At 37.3% G+C, this 16,245-nt stretch overlaps 3 protein-coding genes across 5 annotated transcripts in view; 2 read left to right on the forward strand and 1 right to left on the reverse strand.

Moving 5' to 3' along the window:
• Positions 1-1,312, forward strand: part of LOC112559958 (vacuolar protein sorting-associated protein 18 homolog) — a 24,547-nt gene extending 23,235 nt beyond the window's left edge. The window contains exon 31 of the mRNA XM_025231475.1: positions 304-1,312. Within this exon, the coding sequence (XP_025087260.1) occupies positions 304-367 (64 nt within the window). The 3' untranslated portion in view covers positions 368-1,312. The remainder of the gene's footprint in view (positions 1-303) is intronic.
• LOC112559954 (zinc finger protein Pegasus-like) lies at positions 1,062-6,918 on the reverse strand. Of its 3 annotated transcripts, none has more exons than XM_025231470.1 (2): positions 6,665-6,918; positions 1,062-5,991 (listed from the first exon to the last, which is right to left on the reverse strand). In XM_025231470.1, exon 2 carries the CDS (start codon positions 5,631-5,633, stop codon positions 4,455-4,457), a length of 1,179 nt encoding a protein of 392 aa, XP_025087255.1. In that variant the 5' UTR covers positions 5,634-5,991; positions 6,665-6,918; the 3' UTR covers positions 1,062-4,454. The 3 variants fall into 3 exon arrangements, with proteins under 3 accessions (XP_025087255.1, XP_025087254.1, XP_025087256.1); XM_025231469.1 differs by having other exon boundaries at positions 6,640-6,918; XM_025231471.1 differs by lacking the exon at positions 6,665-6,918 and adding an exon at positions 6,512-6,541.
• A 47-nt stretch (positions 6,919-6,965) lies between these two features.
• LOC112559953 (bifunctional arginine demethylase and lysyl-hydroxylase JMJD6-like) lies at positions 6,966-16,040 on the forward strand. The gene is made up of 9 exons (XM_025231468.1): positions 6,966-7,168; positions 8,893-9,104; positions 9,317-9,469; positions 9,804-9,904; positions 10,324-10,419; positions 10,895-11,042; positions 11,788-11,976; positions 12,122-12,291; positions 12,594-16,040. The coding sequence occupies exons 1-9, from the start codon at positions 7,114-7,116 to the stop codon at positions 12,772-12,774; spliced, it is 1,305 nt and encodes a 434-aa protein (XP_025087253.1). The 5' UTR covers positions 6,966-7,113; the 3' UTR covers positions 12,775-16,040.
• The last annotated feature ends 205 nt before the right edge of the window (positions 16,041-16,245 follow it).

Consider the following 16,245-nt stretch of genomic DNA (forward strand, 5'->3'; position numbering starts at 1 on the left):
GCAATGATTACTTTTTATTACAGCTTTAGATTATCAATATATATATCATATTCTGACAGAAGTCTTCATTGTAATACAAATTATCAGACTGTTTTTTCTCGTTACAGTTCTTTCAGAATGAAACTATGATCATTAACATTTATCATACTAAAAATGCTTGTGCATGTATGTAACCACAGGTACACATACCTGCATGTAAGGAGAGAGGGCAACATGCATGTACACATGGGGGTGCTTGAATATGTTAACTGTGCGTATTTGCAGATGCCATATTATTTTCTGTGCTCTTTTTGTTTGCTTCAGATGCATCGACAAACAATTTGTGGAAGAAGAAAAGTGGAGCATCATTGTTTCTGAGTGGGAGTGAAAACATTTCTTTTCTTCCCTATCTCTTAATTGTTCAGCTGAAGCTGACTTGCTGGTCACAGAAAGGGATGACAGCCTGAACTGGACTGCATGAGAGATGATGAGGTAGAACAATTCACAAGTGTCTGATGTTGATTGCATAAACAGTTCTACAGACATTCACAAAAGGATCTGGCTTGAAGTTATTCTTTGAATAAGAAATGAAAAGAAGAACCATCTCTCATATTTCTTGCTTTGAGAGCTGCCTTGTAAAGGTCTGCAGAGTGGAAATATATTAACAAATTGCAGTTCCTTGCATCTTGCAAAACATGCCTTCATCTCTTGTTGGGGACTGAAAGGCAATCTGCATTGCCACATCCAGCAAAAGTGCATTATTTTTAAATAAACTATCAGTGAAGATGACAGACACAAAATCTTGGTGCTGTTCGGACAGGTGACAATGGATTTTTTGCCCCATTTCCTCATGGTACAGTATCTAGCCATGTTTTTAATTTGGAAATTACATGATGACATTTAAAAAAAAAATGGGGTTAAAAAATTTGGGCGCTGATTCATTCTTCTGTTTGTCATAGTTGTGTATGGATTCATGTGCTACATGTCAATATTTGTTAAATGTATCAAATTTGGACAGAAGACACTAGCTGTGTCTTGTGCTAAGACATAAGCCTGTTGCTATAGAAACGAAATGAAAGAAGTTGACAGTTGTTACCACCTGCATGCCCGCCCTTGTGGTTATGCATGGTTTCATTTATTTGAGAGATTATCCTTACATCTAGATATGTGATGGCAGTCAGTTGTATTAAGTGCGCAAACATTCAAAGCCGTGACAAAACACCTTTGACAATAAATAGCAGATGTAAAGCAGCTCCATTTGCTTACAGACTTTCCATTTGACTTACTCAAGTCATTCTGTCAGGGATTTTATGATAAATAAGCTTACAACAGAGAATGGTTTATGTGTAATTTTTTTAAAGTGCATAATATGTGTGTGTGCATGCATGAAGTGTGGACATGCACAAGCTGCAACAGAAATTGGTCATTGTGTCAACAGAGCAAATATACAAAGCAATAGAAGCTCTTTGCTGCCTCAATGGATAATCCAGTTTATTCTGTAAAGCACTCAAAAGTATTATTTCTTTAACATTTATTATTTTAAAACATTAGTTGGGGAAAGGAGACAAATGAGAGTTTAGACATCAACACATCTGTTGACATGAGTGTCATTTCAACAGCTTTTGAAAACTTTAAATATGTAAAGAGTACTCCACTGAACACCGGAACACTGGAATGTATAGAGCTCAAAGTGACTTAGGTAATGTTTGCGTGGTGCATGCATACAAGTTTTATAATAATTATACCCAGATAAGTAACCCTCTTTTTACATAATCCTGTCAAGCATAACTAAGCCACCGACACATGACCATGCAACAAACTTGTGTCTTTGCTGAAGCCCTAATGACTGGTATTTGACACAAGCTAGGCTTCTAGATGGATATGGCCATTCATGACCAAGTCATTTGGGGAAAATATGACTAAAGGCTTTCCACAAAATGTACTGCCCAGTGCCCACATGTTCATGATGTGGCCAACCAATTGGCTGTAGTTTATTTGTAGAAGAAAATTAACTACAGATTTTCACTGCAGGTCACCTGTCATCAACAACGTTCCATCTAAGCTTCTCAAGTAGTGTAGGGATGAAACAATAAAGGATTACTGCTCTGTTCCAATGAGACTGGGAACACAAAGAATAGCCCAGATCATGGATGTAGTCACAGCCAACGGTGCCTAGACCACAAAACCATAAATTTGATTAGACACCAAAACAAGGTCATGGTGAAAATAATACAGAACTGCATCAGCACCACCTTTGATGAACTACTGGCAGAAGAACTGCCTGGCTTCAGACCTGCTTTACAGATGTGCAACTTAGACTCTCTTAACAATAAGGAGAGATGAATCTATGGTTTCAAGAACAAGTGCCTGAGGAGGCTGCTCTGGATCTTATGCAGGGAAGAGAAAAACCAATGACGGAAGCACAATGGCCACACTGATATGACACCATTAAGCACTGCTGGTAACAGTCAAGCAGTGTAAGCTGGTCTGATTTGGTCATATGACCCACCACAACACTCTCTTGAAGACTGTCCTTGAAGGGAGGTTGATACCGCAGTAGCCAGAGGAAGAACTGCCTAATGAACATGAAAGAGTGAACGAGTCGTCCCAGGCAGTACCTGCTCATTATTGCTAACGACAAACCTGAGTGGTGGGCGTTGTCAGCTGACACGTCTACCCATGAGCTCCTCCAACAACTGGTATCAGCCAAGGGACAAATGACTGATGAATGAATGACATTTGAGTCCAACAATCATGTCATATATCTTCTCATAAAGATGAGACTGTGACCAGAGTTTTCCCTTCCTACAGCACATCATGGGTTTAATCTCTTCCGATGATCAAGATAGGTTGTTGGCCTTTGGGGACAGTACTAAAAGAAAAGAAATCTTGAATGAAAAGTGTTAGAAATACAGTAAATCTTCGTTCATGCTTATGCTAAATTGATCTAGATGGACCACTGTGTGGGGTTGTATGATATCCCCACGTCTGTGTGGATTTTCTCATGATTTCCATCTACATCATCTGGGTATTTATTTAAATGTTGTGTATTTTTGCCACCAAAAATATACAATAGGAACTTGACTCTTGTTTACATATTAATTAGCTTTAATCAAAATTAGTTTTGCTCCACATCATTTTCCTTAAGTCAGTTTCCAAGAACATACTTACCTTTTATATAGCTGTACCTCTGACCATCAGGGTCTTGAACATGTAGTTCATTACAGACAGTGATTCCCAAAATGACTTCTCATGTAACCAAATCACCAGATTTCTATTACTAAGAAAAGGCTTAGGGTGCAATAATAAATTTCAAAGTTTCTTCTTTAAACCTATCCAGGTCATCCTTACAATATACTTGTCATGTTCCAAACCTTCTTCGTTACTTTCAAACTATACACCACACTACTGCATTTGATTTTAAGTAGTAAATGCAGTATCACATTAAATAATTAAGGAAAATTTTATTTCTGATGGAGAGAAATTTAGCAGGGGTGCACAAGCTATATGACAAATATATAGCAACAGATATTTATATTTTCTCTCATTGTTGATCAGTTACACCTTTATTCCTGCCATCCTTAAAACTTGACCATGTAATCTTTAACTACATAAATGATGCATTTATGATTATTAACCAAAAATAAAATTGAATTTTTTAGGTGATACACAATATGCCCATGATAGATTGTCACTTTATGAGTCTGCTTCTGAAAAGATTTAGGGTCTGGTCATCTGTAGTAAGCAGTAACGATCTCCTGATTGTCATCTAATGACAGTAAAAGACAAACACCAACATATTTCATGTTCTTCTACCAGGCCACAAAGAAACAAAAAATAAAAACAAATAAAACTACATCCACAGCTCACATTGTAATGGACAAAATCACACTAAATGCACAAAATATTTGTCAAAGTTATAGCAGTAAAATGTAGATGCTGCCATCAAAACTGGGACCTGAACACAATAGCTGAGGAGTGACGAGACAAACATTCATGGAATTCCTTAAAAGAATAGGAAAAATCAGACGAGAGCTGCCTATCAACTGCACAGCAATAATAAATCAGGTTTCCTGCAACAAGAATAGAGGCGATTTTCATATTCCCATTTAATATTGTTGGGGTTTATCACACCCTTAGTCAAAATTGTTGTGGTTTTTCACACCCTTGGTTAAAATTGTTGGGGGTTTTAGCCCCCTCCCTGTTTTCAGGGCTGGCTGCCTTGCAGTGATATAGCCTTAGTTGCTGGCTCATGTAAAACACCAATCCCCTCCACCTCCTTTCCCTGCTTGATAAACATATTGGAGGTCTTATGTATCAGTAGCAAAAACTTTGACCTAAGTTCTTGTTTTCTTAGTCTTGATGTCAAACTGTTTATATTATAAACACACTTAGCAAATTTTCTTTGCATGATTAGAGCTCTCTATAGTGATTTACAAACACTATGATGTAAGGGAAACTAAAGTATTATGGTCTCAATGCTGGTTGATAAAATGTGACGTGAAACTATACTTCTCAAAAAAGGTACATTTGCATATTGCACACTTCCATGGGTTGGTACCATCATGTAGGCCCATATGCATTAGGTAGAGAGCATTCTCGAAGAAAAGAATGTCACAGTGGGCACAGTGGAATGATCGCTTGGTCTCCAAAGATTTTGACCGCATCACAGTGCTACTCATAGGCTCCATATTTGTGCCCTGATCACTCTGACTGGTAACATGAGCAGACAACTCAGATGCAAACAGGTATCGCCCCATTTTGGCAGAAGAACAACCCTTCTCTGAGTCAGGGCTTCTACCTTCATAAGAATCCAACAATATTTGTTTTCTCCCACGCTTTGATTCTGTTTCAAGTTCACAGTGCCAATGATCTGCAATCCCAGATGATTTGGACTGCTCTCTGGTAGGCCCACTCTCAAGTTCTGAGGGTGAAGATGATGTCCTGAAAAGTGATTTGTCCTCAGTGTTTGAGGAATGGTGCAGTTTGTCTTTGAGAAGCATTTCTCGCACTGAAGGCAGTCTCTTAGAGTTGGCCACTGATTGATAATGAACATTCCTGGCCACCAGTCCCTTCTTGTGATCAGACATTGAGATATCATCTGACAGCTCAGTATCGGAGTCCATGGAAGATAAGAAGTTGGAATCCCGCACAGACAAGGGAGGCAAACCTGGCTTTGCTACCCCTACATCACTGCAGACCTGAGAGTAGGGGAATTTGTCTGCAAGAAATTTTCCAGCAGTTGATAGCAGGCCTGGTACAGCCCCAGTCATCTGCACAGACGTTGGCACTGGCGGAATCGAGCTGTTCACTACCTGTTGATGTCCATGCATGGATCCTGCAGCGTTGCCATGCAAAGGAGATGAGTTGGCTACATGAGGCTTGGACTCAACAGGGCTGGTGAGACTGCTGGAGGAAGCAGAAGATGAGAAAGGATTGATGCCAGGTTTTAAGGCTAGAGAATCAACTACCAATCCATGCATGGTCTGCAGGTGCTTTTTAAGGTCTTGCTTTCTTTTGGCTGCATAGTCACAGATTTCACAGATCCAAGGCCTGGCATCTGAGTGGACTGCCTGATGGTTGACCAGACTGTTCTTGAAGGCAGTTTTGAAGTTGCATATGTGACAGGAATAGACTTTGGCTGAGTCATCCATGTTACCTGGGAACTGAAACACGAGTGGCAATTCCCCAAACTGTTCACTTTCAATTCTGTCTCCTTCTCCACTGTCTCCTTGTCCTGCCTGGAAGTATGGGTCCAACTCTTCCTGAGCAAAGGCCTCTTGTGTCCATCTGAAGATCGGTCAACAATGAGGTTCATTCCTTGCTGCTGTTCTTCCTGATTGTGGTCTATCTCATCTGCATGTGTTTTGTGGGTGGCCTCCATGGAGTCACCTTCATCCTCACTGACATAAGATTTATCGGCATACTCTTTGTTCAGATCAATGACTGTGATACTTGCAGCATCATCACTGCTTTCCTCCTGTTTTTGAATTTTTATATCTTCATCCGAACCTGGAAACAGCAGTAATGTATTTATTTATTTTAAAAAGTATAATAAAAACACAATTCTTTTAAATTTATTTCAAAAGAGACATTTTAGAAACTATCAAAGACTTTGACATGACCAACATCTATAAATCACACAGAATTAACTTGGGCAAGATGGAAACAGGTAGGCATTTATTTATTCTATTATCGATAAAATTTTATTGATATTGTTTGCACTACACCTAAATATATGTATGACTGCGCCAATAGCTATTAAACATCATATAGCCAAACAGTTAAAATCACACTGAGACAGCAGCTTTACTTCATCTAGGTAGAGCATATAACCGTGTAGGAGATAAATTGAATTTCCACTATTCCAGACCTAGTAAACTTTCTATCGATAATCTGAAGCTAGTAATGAATATCACGTTTGTTGTAGAATAGTTTATAATTTTTCCAAGAAGTATTCGATTTATGCTGAAAAATGTGTATTAAAAACATTACTGCAACATACTGTGCCGTATGTATACATTTCAGTAACCTCTTGTGGTCTATCTTGGCAACAGAATTGGGTTAAAATGTCATGTTCCTTTCCGTTCAGAAGAACAAGAGACCGCTTAAATAACAGTACTTGTCACAATAATGAGGACAGAGTCGACAACTGCTTACGATCCATCGCAGCTGGATTGTGCACCTGGTTTGTTGACGCTGGGTTGGCGAAGCCAAGGGTCGTGTTATGTCACATTCTGATTCTCAGACCAAAAAACCACGCACAGCTTTCTTTCGTGGATGCATGCTGCTCAGAATTCAAGCATACATAAAAACTCGAGAGTATGGCGTTGCAGTAAGAACAGAACGGCAGAAATAAATAAAGCAGTCCGTGAAGAAAGCAGCTCAGGTTATTTACATTCTCATTGATGTTGATAGTTGCCCCCCCACTATTGGGGTCATATCCGGGTCACAGAATTGTTTAGCAACAAGAGTTGTCTCCCTTGAGTGTGCTTTGCGGCAATTGTGGCATCTACAGGTCGAATCTTAGAATCTGGTGGGAAGCTTGACTCTTCGTCTTGAACTCCATCTTTACAGTCGTGATCAGATCAGGCTGTTGTAATATTTTCTCCCATTAACGTTTGTTTGTCCTGTATGGACCACAGACTTCGCAAAAGAGTTCGAGAAGCGAAATCTAAAGCTCGACCTGGTGGGTTACCATGAACATGTGCTTATGCACGTCGTTAACTAAATTCGACCTAAAATGGATTATTATTTTATACGAATGACCTGTTGATTCAGTAGTGTTGTAATGTGGGTAGAATGACAGCATAATGCTCACGAGGATGTTGCATAACAGGTTTGAATACCGATCCGATTTTTGTTTCGGGATTGAAAGAATGCATAGGCTTTATCCTGTGAGAGATGCTTTGAGTATTATTTTCGTCGTCGGCCAATATGATGTAGGTGGAACTAAGTCAGACAGCTGAAAATCTTTATATTTTAATGACTCCTTAGTTTAGATTTCAGAGGAACAAGTAAAAATAGTAAAGACTGGTTGTCATTACCTAGGCATTGCGGCCTGTTGAATGTACTCCAACAAAATCTTTAATAAATATTGTCTGGGTCAGTTTCACATACCAGTGTTACAGTGCATCAGTTGTAAAACAATTCTATAAATGAAGGTAATAAAATTTGGCGCATATTTACTGCTACACTGGGTATTTACTTGCAGCGAGTTTCAGTTAGCAGCTATTCGTTGTGAAAAATAACATTTGTGTTTAGTAGTACTACAACATCTAATAAAAACTTTTCCGAATTTCTAGTAGTGTTTGTGGTGAGGAGAAAAATACATGCATATCCATTATTGATTTCATTGCATCCATGAAATATCTTAAACATCTGAATACCTTTTTAGGAATGGGCATCAGGTGATGGGCAGAAATAAAGTAATGCAGTGGTTTCCCTTTTTAGAACTGTTTAGTTTGAATGTAATGAAAGTTTTAAGCCAGTATTGACAGTGCAAGAGTCTAACTGAATGGTCAACTAAAAATAACATTACTACACTTATACTGGGTTGTTTTTAATAGTAAAATTTTTAAAAAGTATTTGTGGCCTTTATTATATTTTGTCTAAGTAGTTGAATTGGGCATGTTCTGTCAGATAATAATGTAAGGTTTACACATATTTTAGAGGAAATTTTTCTGTTGTTTAACCTTCTTAGTATTAAGTGGCTACTACCCATCCGCCATCACAGGAAAGAACATAGAAAAAATAAAGTTGGCACTAGGTTGTAGAGGGGGTGGTGATTCGACCAATCAGTTTGATCATAACTTGGTTGACCACAGCCTGAGTCAGTTTGACCATGTATGGCACACATTACTAGTCAAGATACAGGTGTATCTTTTTAATCTTCAAAGCATAAACAAATAAAAAAGCCTGCAGCAGAGTTCCTTTGTATTATGTGGTCATGTGGATCATAGATGTAGTCAAATTGACTGCATAGTTTCTTTGAGTTTCAGCCACTGACCACAGATATTTCAGGTGGTCTTTCATCAGATATCTGTAGTTAGTAACTGATATGCAAAGAACCTGCATTTATCTGATACAAAGCTTACTGTTGTCAGATATAAAGTTTACTAATTGCTGTCTGATATAAAGCTTACTAATGCTGTCTGATATAAAGCTTGCTACTGTCAAGGTGAAGATAAACTAAAAAGAAGCACATTGTATTAACAGAAACTGAGGATTCACATGATCAATAAAACTAAATCTTTTGGGGTGTGCTTACTAAAGTGCTTGTAAAGGCCGAGGGGTTGACTCAGCTATATGATGCATACTGAAAAACAGATGAACTTTAAAAGAGTTTAAAATTCACTTGTGTGATACCTGTAATGTTTAATAAAATAAAAAAGGTTTCTTATTTACTCACAGAGCTTTCATCAGAGAAACATGGATGGCATTGCCTGAATTATGCAGAGACTTTTGATTTATCTCTCTCATCTTTTCGAGATAACGTAGAACGAATTGATGTGAGCAAGGTTAGCACGGAAGAGTTTGTCACTCGGTACGAGAAAACTTATACCCCAGCTGTCCTAACCAATGTTCAAGAAGACTGGCCTGCCAAGTACAAATGGACACTTGATGTGAGTTTGTATTCTTTTTCTAAAAATGGAAAATCTTTAAACTCAACTCTTTGCAGTTTACTTAAAAATGTAATATTTGTTGAAAATCACCTCTTCTAAGCTCAACATGAAATTTCTTTTCTAGTTCTACCTTCCTAGCTTTTTTTAAATGACAGGTTTGTGTATTTACAGTGGCTTTTTATGTAGGTTTCATTTTGTTTGTGTATTTGTAGCGGCTATGCAAGAAATACCGAAATCAACGATTCAAGTGTGGAGAGGATGATGAAGGTTATTCTGTGAAAATGAAGATGAAGTACTTTGTTGCCTACATGAAGAATAATTCTGATGACAGCCCTCTCTACATTTTTGACAGCAGCTATGGAGAGGTGGGTTTGCACATTCTGATAGAAATGTGTAAAGTGATGGAGATAACTTGCTAATAGCTTTAGGGATAGCAGAAGGTACATATTTTAGAAACTCATTCACAAATGCTCATACATTCACATCAGGATGGAGCAGGTATGTGTCATTTATTTAGCCCTACATCTAGGAAGCAAAAAGTTGTAATTCATCTTAAATCACTTTTATATTTGTGATGGTGGAACTTGAAAGAAGAAAAATACACATATTCTGTAAATGTCAAGTTTCTCAAAGCATGAATAGAGCAGTACAAACTATGCTACATATCATCTGTATATAAAATGAGATATTTTGACACAGCATCCCAAACGAAAGTGTCTACTTGAAGACTATGAAGTGCCAAGTTACTTTCGGGATGATCTCTTTAAGTATGCTGGAGAACCCAAGCGTCCACCTTATAGGTATGATTAATTTATATACATGTATATATTGTCATGATATTTATATATTTTTTGTTTCATTTAAAATTCATTTCATTATTTCATTGAATTTGAAGTTTATGATTTAGATATATTGGTATGATATATAAATATATTGAAGCTGAATTATATGATGTTGATATTGAGGCTCAATTTAGTAATGTAACAGGTATCTCCTGATTTAAATATTGCTTATGTATCAAAATGTTCAGGCTAGGTAGGTCTGCAAATACTGATAGATTTGTGTAAAGTGTGTATTACCAGTAACAGTTTAAGGATAAGATGTCATCTGCAGTCTTATTCTGCCCAGGAAAAGGCTACCTTTACATACCACGAAGAAAGCATTTAAAATCATCATCTCTGTGTTCACTTCTTTCATCAGTCAAGATTTTTCTCCACAGGTGGTTTGTGATGGGCTCGGCTCGATCAGGAACAGGTATTCATATAGATCCATTGGGTACCAGCGCTTGGAATGCCCTAGTTAAGGGTCACAAACGGTTTGTCACTTTCAAGATTTATTGAGTGTTCTGCTTCTTTTCTTTACTACTACTGTATTTCAAGTAATGCTATAAAGTTTTGTTTGAGGTATCCTGCATTATATTCTTATGGACTGGCTGCCATAAAGCTTCACTACAGAAGTTTCTGATATTGCTATAGAGTAAGAGAGGAATTCTAATGTACAATAATTTAACAATTTGTCTTAATGCTTAATCATTCTTCATATTAAACATCCATTTCTACACAGTTTCATTATGGTGGACATCACACGAGTGGGCTGCATTTTTTGTTACATCTTTTTCAACATTTGATCTTCAATTTTTTCATTAATTGTAACAGATGGGTTTCTAATTGTACAAACCACAATGTTACTTTACTTGAGGCCACCTAGATCACTATTTTAGCCATTTAGTTTATATCCCCTGAGTTATTTACCATCTATTTGATTTTTTTTTTTTGGGGTCACCTGTCCAGGTGGTGTCTTTTGCCAACAAATACTCCACGAGAACTTGTGAAAGTGAAGCCAGATATGGGGGGTAAGCAGCGAGATGAGGCAATCACATGGTTTACGCATGTTTACCCATTGACACAGTTGCCAACCTGGCCTCAAGAGTACAAGCCTGTAAGTGTTCCTTTTAGATGGTTTTTCTTTTGAATATAGCTCTTATTTTCCAAAATACCCTTTTTTGTTTATTCTTTGGGTTAAAATTTCAGATGGATGATTGCAAAACTCTCAAGTGAGGACAAGTGTCTGGTTATACAAGCAGCCATTATAAACAGATTTTTTTTTTCTTAGCCATGGATAAGAATTTCTGGATGTTCTCATGGAGTCTTCATTGATTTGGATGTCTTTTCTTCAGGGATGTAGGCATTCATCACCAACTTCCATTGTTTTTTTATGTGCCTTTGTTGTGAACTGCTTGCCTTTTTTGTTTCTACTTTATTGGATATCTTATGTTTTAAATGTAATTATGCATCAAGTTATAGCATGCTCCCATGTCAGACAACATAGAGAAGGCAAGAAATAGATGCCCTTGTTTTGCATTTATTTAAATGGGTGATCCCTCCAACTGCCACATATAGTAATAATCCACTTGCAAAAATATGTTATTTATAATAGAACTCTAATGGAATTAGTCTATCTCATTTGTAACTCTAACACTTTTCCAGATATTCCTATGAGTTTTCAGTACAAGAAAATTTAGTGTTAGTTTCAATGGATGTAGGTAAATGGGAACACTAGAAATTTGTTTAAGCTCAAGCTTTTGTGGGTTGAATAAATATTCCACTTTTTCAAAGGTTTGAATAATAGTCTGGATAATTTATTCTTTCAACATCATTTGCCTTAAAGTTTTGGGTTTCCTCAGCTGGAGATTCTTCAGCATCCTGGGGAAACCGTTTTTGTTCCAGGGGGTTGGTGGCATGTTGTCATCAACATGGATGACACTATTGCTGTGACACAGAACTTTTGCAGTGTTGTGAATTTTCCCATTGTCTGGCACAAAACAGTTCGTGGGCGGCCCAAGCTTTCCCGCAAGTGGTACAAGGCTTTGAAGGTGAGGAAGTAACGTGGTGAGACTAAAGAAAGTCATCTACATTTATGTTACATCACATTTAATTGTTGATGTTTTGCTGAAAAAAAATTGTTGCTGATTATAACTATGTAACTATCTTGGGTATGTTGGTTTTATTTCTAAATAGAAATTACGACCAGAGGTAGCCACCATGGCAGACAAGGTTGATCTGCAGAAACCCACAGGCTTTAATTCAGACAGCTCCAGTTCTGCTTCATCATCTTCTTCCTCATCTTCATCTTCTGACGATAGTGCAGACTCAGAACCTGATTCAGAGTCAGAAAGCAACAGCAAACGGTTTGTTTGAAACTTAAGATAATGTAGGGGTTTGAGTAACCATGATCATTTCTCCTAAAGTCTCGCCAAAGATTGGAGACTTTTAGTCTGTATAATCTGTCATCAGAAGAACATGCAAGATTTTAAGTAGATTTTGATGGTTTATGATTTAATTAAAAGACCTTCCACAAGATTATGTGGTGGGTTTTATGGTTTAATAGTGGCTTTCTCATAAAACTTGTTTCAATTTTGCTTTTGATCTGAGCATTCTTTTTGAGACACACAATTTAGTGAAAGGGTTCTTCCTTCTTTTTTATTTTTAGACGCAAGGTGACACGCTCTCGTTCCCTCACTCCCAATGGCAGCAATGCACGTGACTCTCCACGAAGGCATAGTGGACGTGAGCACTCCCGCTCACACCCAAAATCGACCCATTTGCACGAGTCTGAAAGAAGTGACAGAGGAGACCGCAGTGTCTCTAGCACTCCCAAGAACTCCAGATGACCTTGAGACTCTCACTGTATTGTAGCTTATGGGTTTGTGAATGTAGGAGGGCAATGTGATAAGGAGCCTGCTACAGCAGTTTTAGGGAACTCTTGGCACAGATCTGTGATCTCATGCATTAAGCTGAAAAAATATTCTGTTGATTTACAGCCACCAGTAACAATGCTAGTGTCCAAGGACCTTCTCTGCACAGATACTAATATGTGCCTTACTCTAACCATCTATCTAGGATTGTCAAGCTGTGGCAGGAAAAAGAAAGTACAGAAATGGTGGATTGGAGGTCATAAAGAGTGTGTGTTCACAGGCTTACTGGAAAGATTTTTTTGAGGATAAAAAACAGGTTTTAAGAAATTTCTTCATATATGAAACAGAAATGATCTACAAATTTTTATCACGTTTTCACAGTTGCACTATTTAGTTATAAGATACATCTTCATGCAAAAATGACTTCTTTCGTAGTCTGTTCTTAGCATTTTGTTGACAGAAGGTGGTGCTTGCCATTTCCCTAAGTCTAGTTTTACACAGACCAGCTGCATGCAGTAAACTATTTTGCTTTCTTTATGTAGCTTCTGTGTTCTATACAAAACCTCTTTTATAACCTAAGCCTTATTTAGCCTTAAAAAATGCCTTTGTTGATACATTCAGATAATATTTAAAAATTATGGTGCACTGCCATTTATATGCTTGCTGTTGGACCAGACATAAACATGCTTGATAGCAGGAGTTTATATTACTCATAGCTTGGTTTACAACAGCCAATAGGACAGAATGTGTAATGAATGAAATGCAGTTGGACTTATTAAGGTAGTCTGCTCGACATGTCTCAGATTAGAGCATGTCATCATTTTAATGTGCTGATTCCACTTTATATTTGAAGTTATTATTTACCATTAGCTTTATTGTGAAACACAAGTTATCAAAAATGCTTCCATCATAATTTTGTGAGGTTTTAAACTCCCAGTGTAGTTTATGTGTAATCCAGTATCATTATTTTTTTAAGGATACCTAAGGCAAGATCTGCTTGGAGTACACACCACAAAATTATTGCGCAGGTGTATATTTGTATGCAACAGTATAAAGCAACAAATATTTAAAAAAAAAATTCTGTATCTTATTTCTTTATTTTCAACAGATGTAAGTAAGATGATGTAATTTTCGTTATCTAGTATCATTTAAATAATTCCAAGAAATTTTTTACCATCTGTTGTTTAAGATCCAGTATAGAGGCATTGTTTTCTAGCAGCTACCCACTGTATTTTTTTATTAGTGATGGTACCAAAGTCACGTAATTTCAGAGGCATTATTTGCGCTTATCTTTGTCTTTTATTGTTATTAAACATGTGTTGAGGATAAAGCATATTAGATCACACTCTGCAATTTTTATGCTTGCATGGCAAGATCTGGCTTTATTTTTCTCAAATGTATAAATATTCAGAATTTGTCTTGAAGAAGTCAATTTGTTCTTATTTTGTAATTTTAGTGGCTATTAGAAAGTAGAGCAAAGGTGTGGAATTATTAATGCCAGCTAACATTAATAAAGTGGTCTTTTAGAAAATAGTTTTTTTCACAAGCCAGTGGCCAAACCATTGTGTACTCATTCCTGCTCCATTTTAGAGCCTATTTTTGCAATGTGCAGGGTGCACAGGCAGAATGCACATTTCCAAGGCATTCCTCCATTTTAGCAGTAGTGACATGGTCTCTTCTGTGGACTTATTGGGTTGTATTTTGTAAATGTTACGTTTAAGAGAAAGCTGTATAAGCAATCAGTTCGTATCATTTTTCCCCAGTGTTTGGCATCATACATACGAGAAAATCTTTCTGCGTTTTTTGTGTAAGAGCAGTCAGCCGCAGTTTTGGGTGTTCTGATGATATGTATGTGAAATAACAATATTCATGGCAGAGTATTTGTGTGAGGGCTAGTGCCTACACAATCCCTTTTGTGTGGTCTGAGCAGGATAAGAACAAAGATATTCTTTGTTCCAAAATACTTTTGGAAGTGTCCTTGCACATGTGCACTGAACCTTTTTTTGGGATGCAGGGGTCAGTTTGAAATTTTTAAGATTTGGCAAATCATGAGTCTGACATGTGCATGTGGCTTTTCATTTATGCTTTGTTTTTTGTTTTACAAAAGGTAGTCCCATGACCTTATGGTTTTGGGGGAGTTAGGTAAAGACTGCTTATCTTGAGGTCAGCTTCCTGTGAGGGCAGTTTCCATTTCTTCCTCACTGCCTTACCTTTCCCAACCCCCTCAAAAGTCAGGTACTTATTTCTCAGCTGGGTCAGCTAGCAGAAGCGCATTCATCACATGAATAATAATGTTTGTGTAGAAATGGCAACTGTGCACACCACTAGATTTGGATATGGCTCCTCAAACCACTTGGCTATCCACTTTCCCAATTCTTTGGTTAGTTAGTGATGAGAGAAAAATGTTTAAGCTTGCTGTACTGATGACCTGCCAAAAAAAGGACCAGCAAGTATAAATAGTTCATGTGCAAGTAGTCATTAAAAGCATATATCAAGAAAATGACTTCTACACTTTTCTGTAATCAGAATATTAAAATGGTCACGATAGCTTAATTGTCCATCAAGGATGTTAGGACTCTTTTTCTTTTAAGACTCAGCAGGAAAAAATGTACTATTTCAGTGCACATCTATGCCTTTTAAAACAAATTGTGAAAAAGGCAGGGCAAGCCCTAAAACCTTTTGCTTCACATTTTTGTTTTCTCAGTGTATCAGGTTTTGACGTTAGGTTTAAAGTGATGCCTATGGTATTGAGTGAAAAACTTCAGCTTCCTGCTGTCCCAGCATGCTGAGCTTTTAAACATTCTTCTATCACCTGTACAATTTATGTTGTTTCTCTTCTTATTCTGCAGCTAGTTTCTAGCATTGCTCAAAACTATCCTCACAGACACTTCCTACCATTCCTTTGTTAGTGAGTCCTGCTGTTTGTTGAATTTAGCTGTAGAGTTGCATTATCAAAAATTTTTAATATTTTGAGAATTGTGACTTGTCAGATGAAAATGTACATCAGTAATCTAGTCTTCTGAATATTCTTAATGTACATGGGGATGTCTGCAGGACAGGGATTGAAAGAGCTGTGTTGGCATGATTAAGTGAATACAATGATTAACCCACATTATTGTATACTTGTGACCATGAGTATAGCCTTGCAGATGGTAACATTTTGTAGAAGCAGGCATTTTGCTAGGAAAGGGGTGTGTGGTTGAGAATCAAAAGTAGTCTCTACTAAAGATGGGAAATGACAACATATTTTCCCTTTCTGTGTGTGTAAAATGAGTGCGTTAACATTCATAAGCCTTTTGAAGATTTCTATGCATTAGCATGCACGATAGGTATGAGAATTTTTCTAGTCACAGGCCTACGCTAGATTCTTAGTGGCAATTTTCTTCTGTGACACTTCCCTTATAGTTCCAAGGTGGTGCAATGGTCAGGGCCTGTAACAATACAGTG

This window comes from Pomacea canaliculata, linkage group LG3, assembly GCF_003073045.1.
Source record: "Pomacea canaliculata isolate SZHN2017 linkage group LG3, ASM307304v1, whole genome shotgun sequence".
NCBI lineage: Eukaryota > Metazoa > Mollusca > Gastropoda > Architaenioglossa > Ampullariidae > Pomacea > Pomacea canaliculata.